Here is a 15085-nt window from a genome sequence, read left to right as displayed (position 1 = left end):
CGCTCTGGCCGGGGGTGTCTTCTCATAACTTCCTCAAGCCCAGTTCCCGCTTTCGGGGCGCGCCCCAGGATCTCGCATTGTGATGCGGGGTGCCTTTCCCGCCTCTTCCTCGACCCGCGCCGAGGCATTTGGAGTCTTTTCTGAAGCTCTGTTGTTTTACCTTTCCTGCTGCTGTGGGCCTCCTTCATCCATCTCCACCCATGACCCAGTCTACTGCAGCACCCGCTGTGGGTTTAGGTGGCACCAAAAGCTGCCCTTGGTCTCCCTTTGGTACCCCCCCAGATGGTGGTGTTGGATGTTTAGTTGTTTTGTTGGGTTTTTTTTTGTCTGTTACTGGCCCTTACAACTGTCTTTGCTGAATTGCACTTGCCGGTTCTGTATTCAGCATTTCTTACTAGAGTTAAAAATGGTATTTCCTAAGGTATGTAATAATCTCTATTAGGTTAGGATTGCAAGGTCAAAGAAAAGAGATTTCTGCTTGCAGTAGAAGGTGTCATGATTTACAGGAGTGCCTGGGGCTCCTTGGCTCATATTTTTCCTTTCAAGATTGTGCATTAATATTAGTTCCATTTTGTTTCCATTGTGGATTGGGATGTGATTATTTTGGACAATTTCATTAGTGGGAAGTCCAAGTTCGTAGCTCCCAGCTCCCACAGTTAAATGAACTGAGACATTTTGAAGGTCGAGCTGTTAACCCAAATGCCAGTTTTGACTGGCTGACAGATGACAGATAAGAAAATCGTTATCTTTAAGTGCAAGAGTGTAGTCTAAGGATGAGGGAAGAATTGGTTTACAAATTCTAACGTTATTTATAGTTAAAATAATTCCAATCTCAGAGTTACTGATAAAATGGAGTGTGTCTTGGAACATTAAGGTGGTTATGGTGTGTAAGCGAAGCAGGAATAACTGGGTTTGCTCAGTCTGCAGAAAAGCGAGTGAAGATGACCCAACTGCCTAATGGAGAGTCAGTGAGAAGGAGCTGGTGCACAGGGAAAGGGTGAGAGGCAGCAAGCATGGATTGCAACGGAAGAAATCCCATTTGTCCAGTTTTAGTCCCCTTAGTTTAAGGGAGATTAAAAAACTGGAGAGGGGAAGAAAGTGGAGGGGGTCTAGTGGAGGACCACTGAGATAATCCAGCTCTGGAGCCCCCAACGTAAGAATGACCTGGAGTTGTTGGAGTGAGTCCAGAAGAGCCCCCGAAGATCCTTTGAGGGCTGGAGCACCTCATCTACGGAGACAGGCTGAGAGAGGTGGGGTTATTGAGCCTGGAGAAGAGAAGGCTCTGGGGGACCTTTGAACAGCCTGCCAGTACCTAAAAAGGGCTTATAAGAAAGATGGGGACAGGCTTTTTGCTAGAGCCTGCTGCAAGAGGACAAAGGGTAATAATTCTGAACTAAAAGAGGAGAGTTTCAGACTGAGGATTGCAGTAGAAAGTTGGACCAGATGGTCTGCAGAGGTCCCTTCCAGTGTGGAATTTTCTGCAGTCCTATGAATAAATCATTCACAAGCAGAGTAGTGAAGCACCAGGACAGGACCAAGAGAGGGGTGAGAACTCCGTTCTTGGAGATGGTCAGAATTTGACTGGGCAGTACTGTGAGCAACATGACCAGCCTGTGCTGGTAGACCAGAAACCTGGACCCTAGCAGTCCCTTCTGACATGAGTCTTTCTACAATTGTATGAAGTTGAGGTTCTCTCTATCTGCTTCTTATCCTCAATGTTTTCGATCTCGGTGATTTTTTCTTCTTTGACTTTAAGTAGTGCAGTTTTACACAGTACTGATTATTTCTACTTTTATATCATAAGCCATTTAGTGATTATGTGCACGTCTGCCAAAATTGGCATAGTTTGTATAAATAGTGTTGAATGCTAATTGCTTAATGAGCTGACTTTCTTCACTGGAATTAGGGATGCTCTAAAGTATCTTACTGAAGCTCTTCAGTCCATCAGTGAAGTAGAACTTAATGATGTAATAGAAAATGTCATTGACGCCGTCGAAAAACAGCCTTGTAAGTAAACAATTTATTTTTCTTAAGCTTTCTCAGTTTGTCTTGCACTTCGAATGTTACTGGGACAGAGATATTGGCAGCATATGCTCTGAAGTATCATTGCAGTCTCTGGGTTGATCAAGATAAGTGCATTTTTTGACATTTTGTTAAATGCTGAAGTTTGTAATGACAGCAAAAGATATTTATGCCATTAAAAAAGTTGGCAGCCTGGTACCTCCTGACTTTTCCAAGAGTAGTGAAATTTTTTAATGCCAATTACTAAAAGCACTTAGCTGAGTTTGTGTGGACATCTTTGCGTCTAAAACTTTGATTTTAAATATTAAAATAAACCAAAGAAATAATGAAAAGTTTAATTAACTTGTTATTCGGTAGTCCAGGTACAGAAAAGGGTTGTTGACAGCTCTAATCTGAGGAGCCTAGCTGTGACTGCAAGAAGGAAATAGTTGCATTCCTTCATGAGTTGACTGCCCTCACATCCAAGCGGAGTAGGAGATATAAGTGCCCCAGTGGAATCGTCCAGCATATTAACTTTAACTTACTGTGGCTGGAGTTTTACTATCACCTGGCTGTTCTCCAAAGTAGCAAGGCAGACGCTGATGTTAGGCCAACCTGATCTCAGGATAGTAACGTCGGGCAGAAGGTGTTGATGACAGCTGGGGCACTATAGCGCTGTAGCAGCTGTACCAGCTTGGCGTGTGAAAGTACATCAGATTCTGTACATTACTAAATCCAAAATTGCAATCCAGAAAACTCCTGGAAAATCCCATAAAAACATGAGGCTTGGAGAGTTAAGCTACTTCTGGTAAAGTTCTCATGACGCATTTGGTTCTGAGCATGCCCATGTCTGGAGACTACCTCCTGCTTAATTGGGACAGTATATCCTGAGGTACACAGATCCAGTGCTCCTGTGCACCTTGAAGGGCATGCGACAGTAGCTCAAAATACACTTGACACAGCCTGACAGCACAAAACATAGGAGTTGTAGCACCTTTAGTTAAAGAATGTGACTGACAGAGGTGTGATGCCTGACATACGTGTGTGTTTGCTGATCAGAGCTCATTAGAACTAGTAAACTTGGGCTCACTTCCAGTTTTTGGCCAAGAAGATTGAAATCCGGATAAATGCTATCTAAAATAAATACTAGGCCTTAGGTGAGTTCAGGAAACTCCCAGTGTAGCCTATTTAAACCTAATTAAATCGAGAGTGGGCACATGCTTGTTCTCTAGTTTAACTAGAGGATAGACTACAGAAGTTATGACTTTATGTTCTTACTCTATTCATGCAATAACAGGTCGTAACTGATCAAACAGGGAGTAAAAGCAGTTTGAAGAACTGCTCCTGATCTAGCATAAAGCCTGCTGGTACAGATTAATGCATCTGCATTTTTGAACAAATTTGAATCGGTACTGGAATCTGTAGGGCTAATGTAGAACATGCAGCCAGTGCATTCTCAACATGTCTTTGTCTAGAGCGTAATTTTGTGCTATGAATTCCCATGTTGTCCAGCTCAGGTCTGTGAGTCGTTGGAGGTTAGGGGTAGAGGTTAGTAGACCAGAATGCTGGTCTCTCTTGTGAGTCCTGCTAAGCTACCTTAGTGCCCCTTTTGCTCTTCTGTTCATCCCTTTCTTACAGGAATTGTGATTTTAAGTCCCATGCCCTGAATAGGGAACTCATGGACAAGTTGTCACTTGTTCATTTCTGTTCTGGGAGCCCAGCAGTTAGGCTTGGTAATGTTGACCAAGTCCTTTTGTCAGTCTGCATTGATTGGTCTTCCCTTCAAATTCAGGAAAACATTCGTGTTTAGAAGTATTTTTAATTTCAATTATCAATATAAATCCATGAAGACAACAATGTGCCTCTCTCCAAAATTGTGTTAAACTGTTTGAATACTTAAAATTTATGACAGCAATCTGTGTGATAATGTTCTGGAATAAAATTAACCTCCAGAATGTGAAAGCTCAGATCTAACACATTTGTAGTATATTTGGCAGCTTGGCATAAACTAGAATTGTCTTGTTCTCCATTTTTAGTGAATTAATGGTGGGCACAGTATGTGTGGGGGTTATTTTTTCACTAGAGATGTATCCTGGTAAGAATATTAAGTGATCATTTTCTGAAGAGAAAACAGTGTGTGTCATTAGCTCACTGAAAATACGCTTATTTGTGTAAAAAGTTCCTCTGAGAAGTCTGAACCATATTTTGCAAGATATTTGAGATCTCCTTACTTTCTTACTCACTGCTTTCCACAGGCTGCAGTTTTAATCCTTTGAAATTTTCTTTTCAGTGTCATCTAATATGGTTGAACAATCCACAGTGGAAGCAGCTGTCCAAGAATGTAACCAGGCATCAGATGAAACTATGTACAGTAACATTATTTTTTCATTTGAGATTTATGGGAGTTGGTATGCATTCCCTTAGTTCTTCTCAGGAAATAAATGTCAGACGTTTTCTGCGGTGCTACACATGCAGTAAATTGCTTTATGCTTTTGTCTTCCTGGTACTGTCTTTGAAGGTTAGCAATGTTCCTTCTTAGACAATTTGTTCTTATGGATAGGCCTCCAGGGAATTCTGAATATAATGCTGACATTCTGGAATTAAAATGCTGTCGTTATGTGTTACATATGACACAGGTTGAATATTAACCAGTAAAATAAACCAATAGTTACAATGCAGAGAGAACTTGTTATTTCCGTTCATGTCTTTATTTGCTTTTCTCTAGGTCAAAATTCTCTAAGTTTTTTTTTTTAACCTTTCATAATACACTTCTTGCCTGAAAGCACTTGGAAATCTTCCTCCGTGGTGCTTGTCTCTGCTTTTTTTGTATGGCAGGGCTGATTGATTTCCACTCTCCGATAACAAAGCAGAGAGCAATTACTTGAGTTTCTGAGAACTTAATTTGTGATTGTGATGAATGTGTTTCCTTTAGGGTTTATGTTGTGTATTGGCATTCTAATGCAAAGCATGAAAATAAATGGTTTGCTAGGCATGTCAATTAGATACCTGCTGTTTCTCAATATGAAGCAAATTTGGTTTTTACTTTTCTCTTTGTTGTTGGAGCCTTTATGATGCAGATGGTTTGAGTGTGACTTTTCTTCCTGTCACTTTATATACTTAATATATTTTTTGCTCCAGAATTAGAGAGCGCTGTATGCATAGATTCTTAATACAGAGATCTGAAGGGAAAAGCTCTATAGATATCAGGGCCAGCATGTACAACTCTTTGGAATTATGCTGCAGAAAGCTTGAAGGCAAAGTTTTATAACAAATGCACTCTGAAGCCTAAGACATCAGTGTCTGATGGGCAGTGTGGTTGTCCTATGCTTGTAAGCCTTAGTGAAGGTTCATGTGATAATATTATCTGCTCTAATGAATTTGATCCAGTAATTTGAAATTATGAATCATGAATTTGATCCCTCAAATCATTAATTTGATCCTTCTTACAGTAAGAGGGAAATCAGAGGCATCAGAGGGGAGAACTGAACAAATAAATATAATGGGATGTACCAGCTTTTAATTGTCTGAAGAGTTGTGCATGTCCATTGTTTAAACCTATTCACATAAACCACGCCAAGGCTGTTCTATTGGCAAAAAAGATAACAGAGGAGGTAAGGGAAGGAGATGTAACCTGCTCTCATTTCTAAATGAACTTCTGAAGAGTTTCCTGTTTTGAATTAGAAGATGCAGTAGTATCCAATAGGTAGAGTGATGTGGGAGAAATGGTGGTAATGCAGAGTGATAGTGAACAAAACAAATAAAATTTTATTCAACATGTTTTGTTACCATTTCATCCACTTGAGATAATGTCATAAATGTATTCTTATTTCAGAGAAAATGTTTTCAACATTATTGGAGCCTTTGATATTCCACGTTATATTTATAATTCAGAAAGAAAGAAGTTTCTACCGTAAGTCTTGCATATTTTAAGTTTCAACTGCTTCTTGTTTTAAGAAAAAAAACCTGTTTCTATAAGATTAAAAGTTCTGGTTTATAGTCTTTTCGTCTTGGGTCTACTCATCTCAAACCTGAATGAGAAAGTGAGACAATTTTGTTTCTTAGTCTCTGAAGAGCTAGTCAGATTCCATGATGAATGCTGGCTCGTAAATAAATGTGCTATTGGGTTTTTCCTAGTCCAGTAGGATGAAACTGAAATGGGGACCTGTATCTCTCATGGCAGGGTATTATGTGCTGCTGTGACGTTACTGGCCCTGAAACTTCAGTGTTCATCAGATAGCAAAACGTGCAACCATGTTTATACATCTGATGAATAAAAGAGACAGTAAGACTAAGAACATCACTAAATATAGTTTGGATTGTTTTTTGGTGTTTTCCCTCCCCACCCCCCCACTTGGCTGTTTAATTTTTTTTTTGTCTGTTGCATGTATTTATTTCTTAGACTGTAGCTTGCAACTCCCTGAAGCCCTGGGACGTTTCTAAGGAGAGCTACAAAAGCTAAAAAAAGAAAAATTGGGAGCAACTGGTACCTCAGGAGGTTGCAGAGAGAAAGAAGTAATTGGAGGAATCAGTTGTAAATATTTTTCTAACTAAAGAGTTTACATTTAACAACAAGCAGCTCAGACTGCTGACCGACTTGTGACCCAAAAAGAAGCCGTGCTTTTAAAAAGCTTGAGTAGTGTTAGCTGAGGGATGGGTAGTGGTGTTCATTGCGAGGGCTTGCAGCAACCTTCATGTAATGTGCACTTGATATTCTAGCCTTGGCCCATGATTCTGCCAGTCCAGCAAAAGCAATCTGTGTTTGCAGTAGGAATTTTATTCCAGTGCCGCTTTCCAGTTTTCCAGGCTATTGGAACAGAGAACTCCATGAAGGCAATCTGTTAACCAAAAGAAAGAAAGTACTCTTGTTCATGCCACTTGAAAGATGTACCTGCTTTTTTAAAAACTAATTTCTGCAGAGTCCCATTCAGGAAAGATATGTCAAGGCCATTGAGTTAGGGGGAAATTAAAGGGCTGTAGCCTTCAGAGTTAGGGGGAAATTAAATGGATGTAGCCTTCAAGGTGCAGAAACACAGGATTCCTAGCAGAAATCTTCCTTATGGAGACAATAAATTATGCAGGAGTGTTATAGCTTTTGCAGCCTCCTACAGCTTTCAGATCAATAAGTCATTTCTGTGTGTGGAATGTAGCTTTTTAATCTTGATTGTGTTAAACTTCTTGCAGTCTGTCGATGACCAACTTTCCTGTACCAAATTTATTTGGAACTGCCAGAGATAAAGCAGAGTTGTTTCGTGAACGCTACTCCATCTTACAACAGGTCAGGAAAAAGTTTTGCTTTATTTAACAAAATAAACAAATTGCTGGGGTTTTAATTCTTAGATGTACAACAATGCTTTGTGTTGAGGTGCTTTTGAGAGCTACAGTTTAAATAAAATGTGAATAAGAACAGGATCTGTACTAAGGTTTATCAGTCTCAACTGTCACCATACAGCATGATGGATTCATGTGTTTCTACATGTTAGCATCATATCATAAGAGAGAATTTTGTATTTTTACGTGTGTCTTGCTGTTTTCTTTCCTGAGGTCTGGCTCTGCACTACATTTGATTAGCATGTATGTAGTGATTGTTGAGATAATGCAAACCTGAAGCTCTCATTCAGAGAAGCATTGAAGCATTGAAGTTCACTTCTGGTTTAGTTAATGTTTTCATTTCCCAGTTTTCAAAATGCTTAGTGAGAGCCAGCCACCCCTTGCCCTGTCCTGGTGGAGTATGCATCTTGACTTGTCTTGTGAGCAACTTCAGAACAGGGTTCCCCAGTGTGGCCTGCTCTGCACCACTGTGACCATAGCTGCAGGTTCTGACAGCAGCTGTAGGTAGTGGCTCTGGACCAGTGCACACAGACAGGAGGAGTCAGTCCCTCAACACTCGCTGTCTGATTATCCGTGTAACAGGGTCACAAACTTGTGCTTTCCTGTCTTCCACTCACCCCACAGGTTGGGATCTAGCCACCTGTCACCTGCTTGTTCATTCTGCTTCTCTCTGTTGTGCAGCCCAGTGGGAACAGTGATGGGATGGGGAGCGAGCTGCTGATCACACAGACAGTGAGCACAGGTTTTTCTGTCTCTACCACCCTGTAGGCAGCAGGGAGGCACCTGGCTGCCTGCGTGAACTTCTCATCCTTTGGACTGCGTGGTAGTTGCTTGCACAGGGTTAGATACCCCAGAGCAGTAACAATTCTTTGTCTACCAGGGAATTTGCTGCCACTAGGAGTGTGTTATGGTGCAATTTGGGAACCTCTGCCCTAGAAGGCCAGTTAACCATTAGCTGAAGAAGTTTTAGTTCATGCAGATAGGGATCAGGATTAGTGAAACCTGCTGCAACGGGCACACTCACACAAAACATGGCTTCTGCAAACAACAGCAGTGTCCATAGTGTGTACATATCCTGAAACCATCTCTTCCTATACTGCGTTTTGCTATAGCACCTATTTGCCTAATAGTTTCACACAGACTCTGTTGCACACGTTTTGTATTTGGTTCTCATACGTACTCCTTTCCAGCCTCTGGGAAAGTGAAGGTTCAGGTTACTGTGTGGGTGAGGGCTGCTGGTAGGAATTGATGTGTGTGCTACATGGGCTGGTAGCAATGGGTTTGTTCTAAGGGGAGGCTGTCAGACTGCATGAAAAACAATAAAAGAAGTGAAAATTCCTACAATGCATTTTCTTTATGCTCTCTGCAGTTTATCTTAGTTTAGCTTGCTGATATTATTAAAAATAAAAATTTGTTACTTTTAATAAGGCCCTACCTTGAAGAGAAACCTGCTCATTTCCACAGTTAGCATTTAATACAATTTACCTTCCCTTGCTCTCTCACTCCTTCTTTCTAGGTAGTCAGGAATGACTTTTTAGAAGCATTACAGTTGCTTTGATGTTACATTTTTGGGCTTAGTTTTATTGTCCAGTATCATCTATTCCTTAGAAGAAAGTTCTTGTCAAAAGAACTGATCATGCTCAATGAATGAAGTGTTGCTGGGTACAATAGAGTAAGAAGCAAACATTGCTGGATAAAATGGAGTAAGAGAACTTTTAAAAGTATAGTGGTTGTAGTGAACTGGCCTTTTGACAGTGCTCATTTATCTTTAAACTAGATTACTTCAATTTTTGTTTCTGCAGAGGACTCATAGACATGAGTTGTTTACTGTTCCAGCAGTTGTTGCTCATCCTGATGACAGTAGGAGCAAATTCCAGGTAAAATATCTGGTTCTTTTCTTTTTTTTTTTTTTTCCTTGCAAAGAACTGTACTTGTGTTATACTTTACTGCAGTAATAGCTCTCCATTAACATTTAGTTTTGCATCCAATATGAGTAATCAATGGCAATTAGTCATTTTTGATCATTTTTAGCCTGTGTGTCAAAAATGCAGTTGTTTGGCTCAGATCAGCATGACCAAAGCACTGAAATGCAGCTATGAAGTGCAAGAGAAATTGCTTCCTGAGGTGGAAGAGTATTAGCTGTTCAGCTTATTATACTTTGCTTCCCTCTGCTTGGGGGTATCGTCCCTGCTTTTTTCTTTGATAAGCACTAAATTCACAAACCTACAATTGAATAAGGTAATAACGTCAGTCTGTTCTGTTCCCATCTCAGCTTTCTCATATTAAATGCTCTTACTATAGTATCTAGTTATTGCATATTTTTAAAGAGATGAACGTGTATGTGTGTCACTGGGTACGAAATAACAACTTTGCTTAACTTCCCTACTTCTCTCTGTTCAGAGCATGCCATCATACAGAAAATAGCAACTGACCTCAGCTGAGTCGAGCCTGCGTCTCCGTCCAGGCTTTGTAGGCATCTTCCTACCTTGACTGCTTTCTAACCTCTCTGTCAGCAGTGGCAAATGCATTGCTTCTGCTGGTGTTGTAGGAGGATTGTCTCTCTTAACTGCAGCTTGACAGATCAAAATATGTTTGTCGAGAAACCAGAGACAGCATGTTGTGTGATGTCACCTGTCTTACGCTGGAGTGTTCTCTCTTATCCACTGAAGGTTCCTCAATGAAAGTAATTAGTGTTACTCTGTGCATATAGGCTGGCCCTGTGGTTCAGACTGGATCCTGCTGGGGATCTAATTCCTATGACTGACAGGCAAGAGCAGAAATTGCCATTTATTCTTTTCAGTTTTAATCCAGTTGCAAGCAAAATAATCACAATAAATATTTACTCAATAAGGAGTTCTTTATGGTAGCATCAATTATTGGAAATCTTTTCCTAAACTTTGCTACATTTGATGTTCAGAAATGTGCATCTGATTTTTCTAATGAGCCTGTATTCTCTCATAGCTCATTTGTGTATTATGTAAAAACATATGCTGTGAGGTGCTTTGTCTTGCCTGCTTATGAATAGATATGTGGAGAGTTTGATTTGATTCTTATTTGAGTCTTTGTTCCAGCTTAAAACTGTAGAAACTCTATTGGGCAATACAGCTAAAGTGGGAGAACTGATTGTGCTTGGGATGATAACTCAGCTTAAGGAGGTAGGTTGCTTTTTATTGTGGAGTGTCTAAGTCAACATTCATTCAGTGTTATAATATATTTGAAAACGATAGGACTTCAGTATCTCGCCACTTTATCCTGTCATATAAGTCAGTGACAGAACTTCCATCAATGTCAGCAGTGCAAGATGCATTCCCTAAGCAGGGACTTTTCCAGAAGCAGTTGGTGCTAGTGTGTGAGGGAAAATGTCTTTGTCTTCTCACTGCAGAATTTTGTAATGCTTTATGTCAGCAACCAGAACCAGATACATTTTTTAGGCGTGCCCCTTCTTGAAATGCTGGAGCTTCCAGTGACTGTGTTTGGACTTGCCACTGCATTGGACTCTATTGAGGGGTGCACCAGCAATCCAAACTGTAACACCTCAAAGGGAAGGTGCTAAGATACACTTACTATAAACTACGTTGTTTTCAGTTCTGCCAGTGTGTTCTAAGCTTACAATATTAAAAATGGCTAAATTATTTCTAAATGCTGACTGATAGATGCTTCTGATTAAATCATTTATGTATTTGGGTGTCCTTTGCTTTATTAATGAATACTGGTTTTTTTAGGGGAAATTTTTCCTAGAAGACCCTACGGGAGTTGTCCAACTAGACCTTAGTAAAGCAATATCCTTTTTTTGTGATGTAAGAGTTGAAAAAAATTTCCTATGGAGATGAATAATTTAAAATTGAATAATAAATCAATATTGACCGTTAAAAATTATGTATTGAGAACTGCAGCTGTGTCTTCTTCCTTTCAAATCACTTGGTTGCTGCAGCTCAGTGCCCTTTCACAGAGAGTGTTAGGACAAGGTTAGTATTCCTCCTAGTGGAAATGGAGTGTGTTCCTGTTTGCGGGCTGTTTATGAACATACCTGATCACTTACTGGGTAATTGCCTGGCTCTTAAAGGCAGCTTATGAACTTTCAGTAGTGTCCAAACGCTTTACACCAGCTGGAAAGCAAACTTTGGCTGAAGAACTAGTTTAAGAGTCATGATCTAAGAAAAATATATTTCTTAACATTTCTGCACCAGTTCCACAGTGGTTTATATACTGAATCATGCTTTGTTTTGGCAGAAGGTAAAGCAGACTATTTTTCTTAGCTTGTAGTAAGTTACGCTGTTAATGGCTAATGCTGCAGTTACATGTCGGCTAGGTGTGGCTGAACAGACAAGTCTCATTGATGAGGATTGACCAGAAGCTGAGTTTGAGCCTGAGATTTTTGGCCAGAAGCCTTGCCTATTACCTTGTGGGTTCTGAAGGCAGAAAACAGAACTCTGAAAATTGTGATTTACAGTGATTTTTGGGTGGGATGTGAGCATCTGTAGCAGCTTTGAGGATTGGCCTTAGTTAGCCTAGCTCCAACATGTTTGGAGGAGATATGACTAGATTAGGAAGACAGACTAGAATAATCAGAGTGTCATTTAACAATCTGAAAATGCTGCTTTCTGTTGGCAAAACTTTGGTCCTTCAGAGGCTTTAATGAGTCTTCATTAAAATTATGTAAGGGCTTGCAAGTTTGGAGCATTGTTTTAGCAAAATAATGGGTGTTTATGTTTGTAGAATATTACTCTGTGCAATGTACATAATCCCAATCTATTTTCAGAAAATATACTTTATGTTTAAAATGTATAAAGTAAATAGAATTTAGGAGCAGAAATGATAGCAGGGACAAGTATCACCCTATTACTTCTGTTCCTCTAACAGGTGGGACAGTTCTTGAGAAAGGGTACAGTTTGGTGGAGACTCTTCTGGGGCAGGGCCAGCAAAAATGATTTCTGTTCCCCTACATTCTTACTTGGTTGAGAAGGTTGTTTATGTGGCTTTGCAGCAAATCCATTCAAAGAAGTGTCTGGGGTAAATAGGAATAGTTGGTTTCTTGCTCAGCCTGTTTTTCAGCCAGGTAGTTCCCTGGTCTGGTTCACCACTAAATAGCACCGGGACTGGTGCAATCACAAGAAGGGGATTGATGGAGGCTGGGACTAGCTATGGAGCACAGCTGCCAATTGTCTGACTAATGTCTAGGACATGATGTTGTTAGAAAAACTAAGGGTTATTTTGTTGTTCAAAAACCTCCTAGGTTGGTATGAGGATGAAGTTTTTCATGTGAACGCTTTTGGATTTCCGCCTATTGAGCCTTCTGCAAACACTAGGTATTAAATTGACTTTTGTCAGACTCACTCCATATTTTGTTTTGAGTTTCAAAGTAAGCACATTATTTTATAATTTCTGTGACGTTAAATTATGCTATTCTTCCTCCTTCCCAAATGCTTCAAAATAAATACAATTTTAAGGAAGCTGTTCTGGGACTTGCTGTTCTACTTGGACCAGCACTAAAGCTTGCAGTGTTAGCAGAAAAAACGTCTCAAGAACCCTTGGGTTCTGCATGTGAACAGCAATCGGGATCTAAGCCCTTCTCACATGTAAAATTAGGTAATTGTTACATGGGAATAAGAAATTCCTTGTAGCTTAAAGAATGAGTGTGGGAAGGAATCCAGGATAAATACTACCCTGATATGAGCCAGGTTGGACAGGGCTTTGAGCAACCTGGTCTAGTGGAAGATGTCCCTGCCTGTGAGAAGGGGGATGGAACTAGATGAGCTTTAAGGTCCTTCCAACCCAAAGATTCTATGATCTTTAAGTTATGACAGGGCAGCACCTTTGCTTTATGTTTAGATGATTGCCATTTCTCTTCCTTGGTTTCTCCATGAAGTACTAAATTATTACTGATACCATCTGAGCTACCTAGCATAATAATTAAAATGGTTTAAGTGAATCATAATCAAAACTGCTAATGATTTGGGAAGAAATAAAAAAAGAACTAATTTGAATATTTTAATGATGTAGAGCCTTTTATGGGAATATAAACTTCTTTGGAGGACCTTCATCAACTTCGGTAAAAGCTTCTGCAAAACTAAAGCAGTTGGAGGATGAAAATGAAAATGCCATGTTTGTATTTCTTTCTGATGTATGGCTGGACCAAGCAGAAGTACTGGAAAAGCTTCACACAATGTTTTCAGGTAGGTGAGAACTGCTTTGACTCTGAGCCTTGTTTAAGAGAATTTTTGCCGTTTTCCTTAGCCCTTAGCAGCCTTGATGGGTGCAGCAAGGCAGTCTGATGCCTGGCTGGTCCTTGGTCCCCGGCTGTGTCTGTGTCCCATGTCTCCTCATTGGCATGGGCTGGGAAGTCTGACTCCATGGTGAGCTAATTCAGGGAATACCTCAGCACAAAACTAATTGCCTTTGTTGGAGAATTAGTTTTATGCTGGTTTAGCTTTGTGAACTCGTCATCATGTGGTCACTCACATGAGCCAGGTCACTCACTCACAGGCATGGCAAGCTGGACAGTGTACAGCTGACAGCAAGACAATGGGTTATGTGCCTTTTCTCAAAAGTGTACTTTTAAAGTCAGGCAGCAATTTTCAAGAGTTATGTTATTGCTGTATTGTGCATTTTTTATGAACTCCCATTTTGAGAAAACTAAAATAAGCCCAACTGTTGCATGTTTTTGTAGGATCCTACTGAACCCCAGCCCAAAGCCAGTGAAGTCTCACTCTAATTTTAGAGACAGCTATTTGCATTTCATGGTTGCTGTTATATTTCTTTTGGATCTTTCTCTAACAGTTTTAAAAATTGGATTGTATCCTATTTTGGCAAGGTGACACTTTCTTTTCATAAATCACTTAATACTAATATTGTTTTGGGCAGTAGCCATTTTATGTACTGTAACAAGAATGTTTCCCTTGCTTGTGAAAGTTTTTGTCAGGCTTAGTTTAAACTAAGACTGAGGCTTAGTTTAAACTAAAGCTTCTTACTTCATTGGAGCCCGGCAGTCCCTCAGATGCTTTCTGGTTCTACCAGTGAAAAAACGTCAGTTACTCTTAAAATATGAACTGTTTCTTTCATGTGTCATTACACTAGTAATGTTGATGACATTTGGATAGCAAGCATCTGCAAGGCCTGTGAATTGCTTCTTTGTATTCCAGGGCAGTTTTGGAACAGGTTGTCCTGTCCTAGGTAGAATGAAAGTGGTAGAGGGTGACTGCTTTAAAAATAAGCAACATAAAATTAAGGGTGGGAAATTGCTACTCACATGAAGAAAATAGGATGTAGATTACCACACTCACCCAAAAGTTACAAAACCAGTCACGATCTTGATCAAAGTTGGCACGATTCTTGAAGCAAACTGAATTTGGCCTCAGTATGCATGTGCTGAATTAATAAAGGGACTTTGGTCACTGGCAAAGATGCATACATTGCATTTACTATTTCAAGACTCTTTTAAATAAGCAAGCAATAAACTTCATAATTATAAACTAGAAAATAATAGCTGAGTGGAAGCAAGGAAAGAACATCAATGAGCCATTTCTCTGGTATAAATAATTCTGTCCTATTTACCAAATATATTGAAAAATAGTGAAGCAAATCCAGGTCTGGTACTGCATGTTAGGAAGATGGAGAGTGTCGTGGTTTAAGCCCAGCTGGTAACTCGGAACCATGCAGCCACTCTCTCACTCCCCCCACTTCTTCCTCCCCCCGCTCCTGATGGGGAGGGGAGGAGAACCAGATGAATGCAACTCCCGTGCGGTGAGCTACAAGCAGT

The 15085-nt window shown here is 40.1% G+C and overlaps 1 protein-coding gene across 1 annotated transcript in view; it reads left to right on the top strand.

Moving 5' to 3' along the window:
* Positions 1 to 4302: 4302 nt before the first annotated feature.
* POLE2 (polymerase (DNA directed), epsilon 2, accessory subunit) overlaps positions 4303 to 15085 on the top strand; it is a 17103-nt gene continuing 6320 nt past the window's right edge. The window contains exons 1-9 of the mRNA XM_010021886.1: positions 4303 to 4367; positions 5834 to 5911; positions 7183 to 7276; positions 9132 to 9206; positions 10401 to 10484; positions 11052 to 11108; positions 11514 to 11562; positions 12563 to 12635; positions 13330 to 13502. Of these exons, the coding sequence (XP_010020188.1) occupies positions 4303 to 4367; positions 5834 to 5911; positions 7183 to 7276; positions 9132 to 9206; positions 10401 to 10484; positions 11052 to 11108; positions 11514 to 11562; positions 12563 to 12635; positions 13330 to 13502 (748 nt within the window). The remainder of the gene's footprint in view (positions 4368 to 5833; positions 5912 to 7182; positions 7277 to 9131; positions 9207 to 10400; positions 10485 to 11051; positions 11109 to 11513; positions 11563 to 12562; positions 12636 to 13329; positions 13503 to 15085) is intronic.

Source organism: Nestor notabilis, unplaced genomic scaffold, assembly GCF_000696875.1.
Source record: "Nestor notabilis isolate BGI_N333 unplaced genomic scaffold, ASM69687v1 scaffold14739, whole genome shotgun sequence".
Classification (NCBI taxonomy): Eukaryota; Metazoa; Chordata; class Aves; order Psittaciformes; family Psittacidae; genus Nestor; species Nestor notabilis.
Note: the sequence above shows the minus strand (reverse complement) of the source record. Positions and strands in the feature narration are given on the sequence as shown.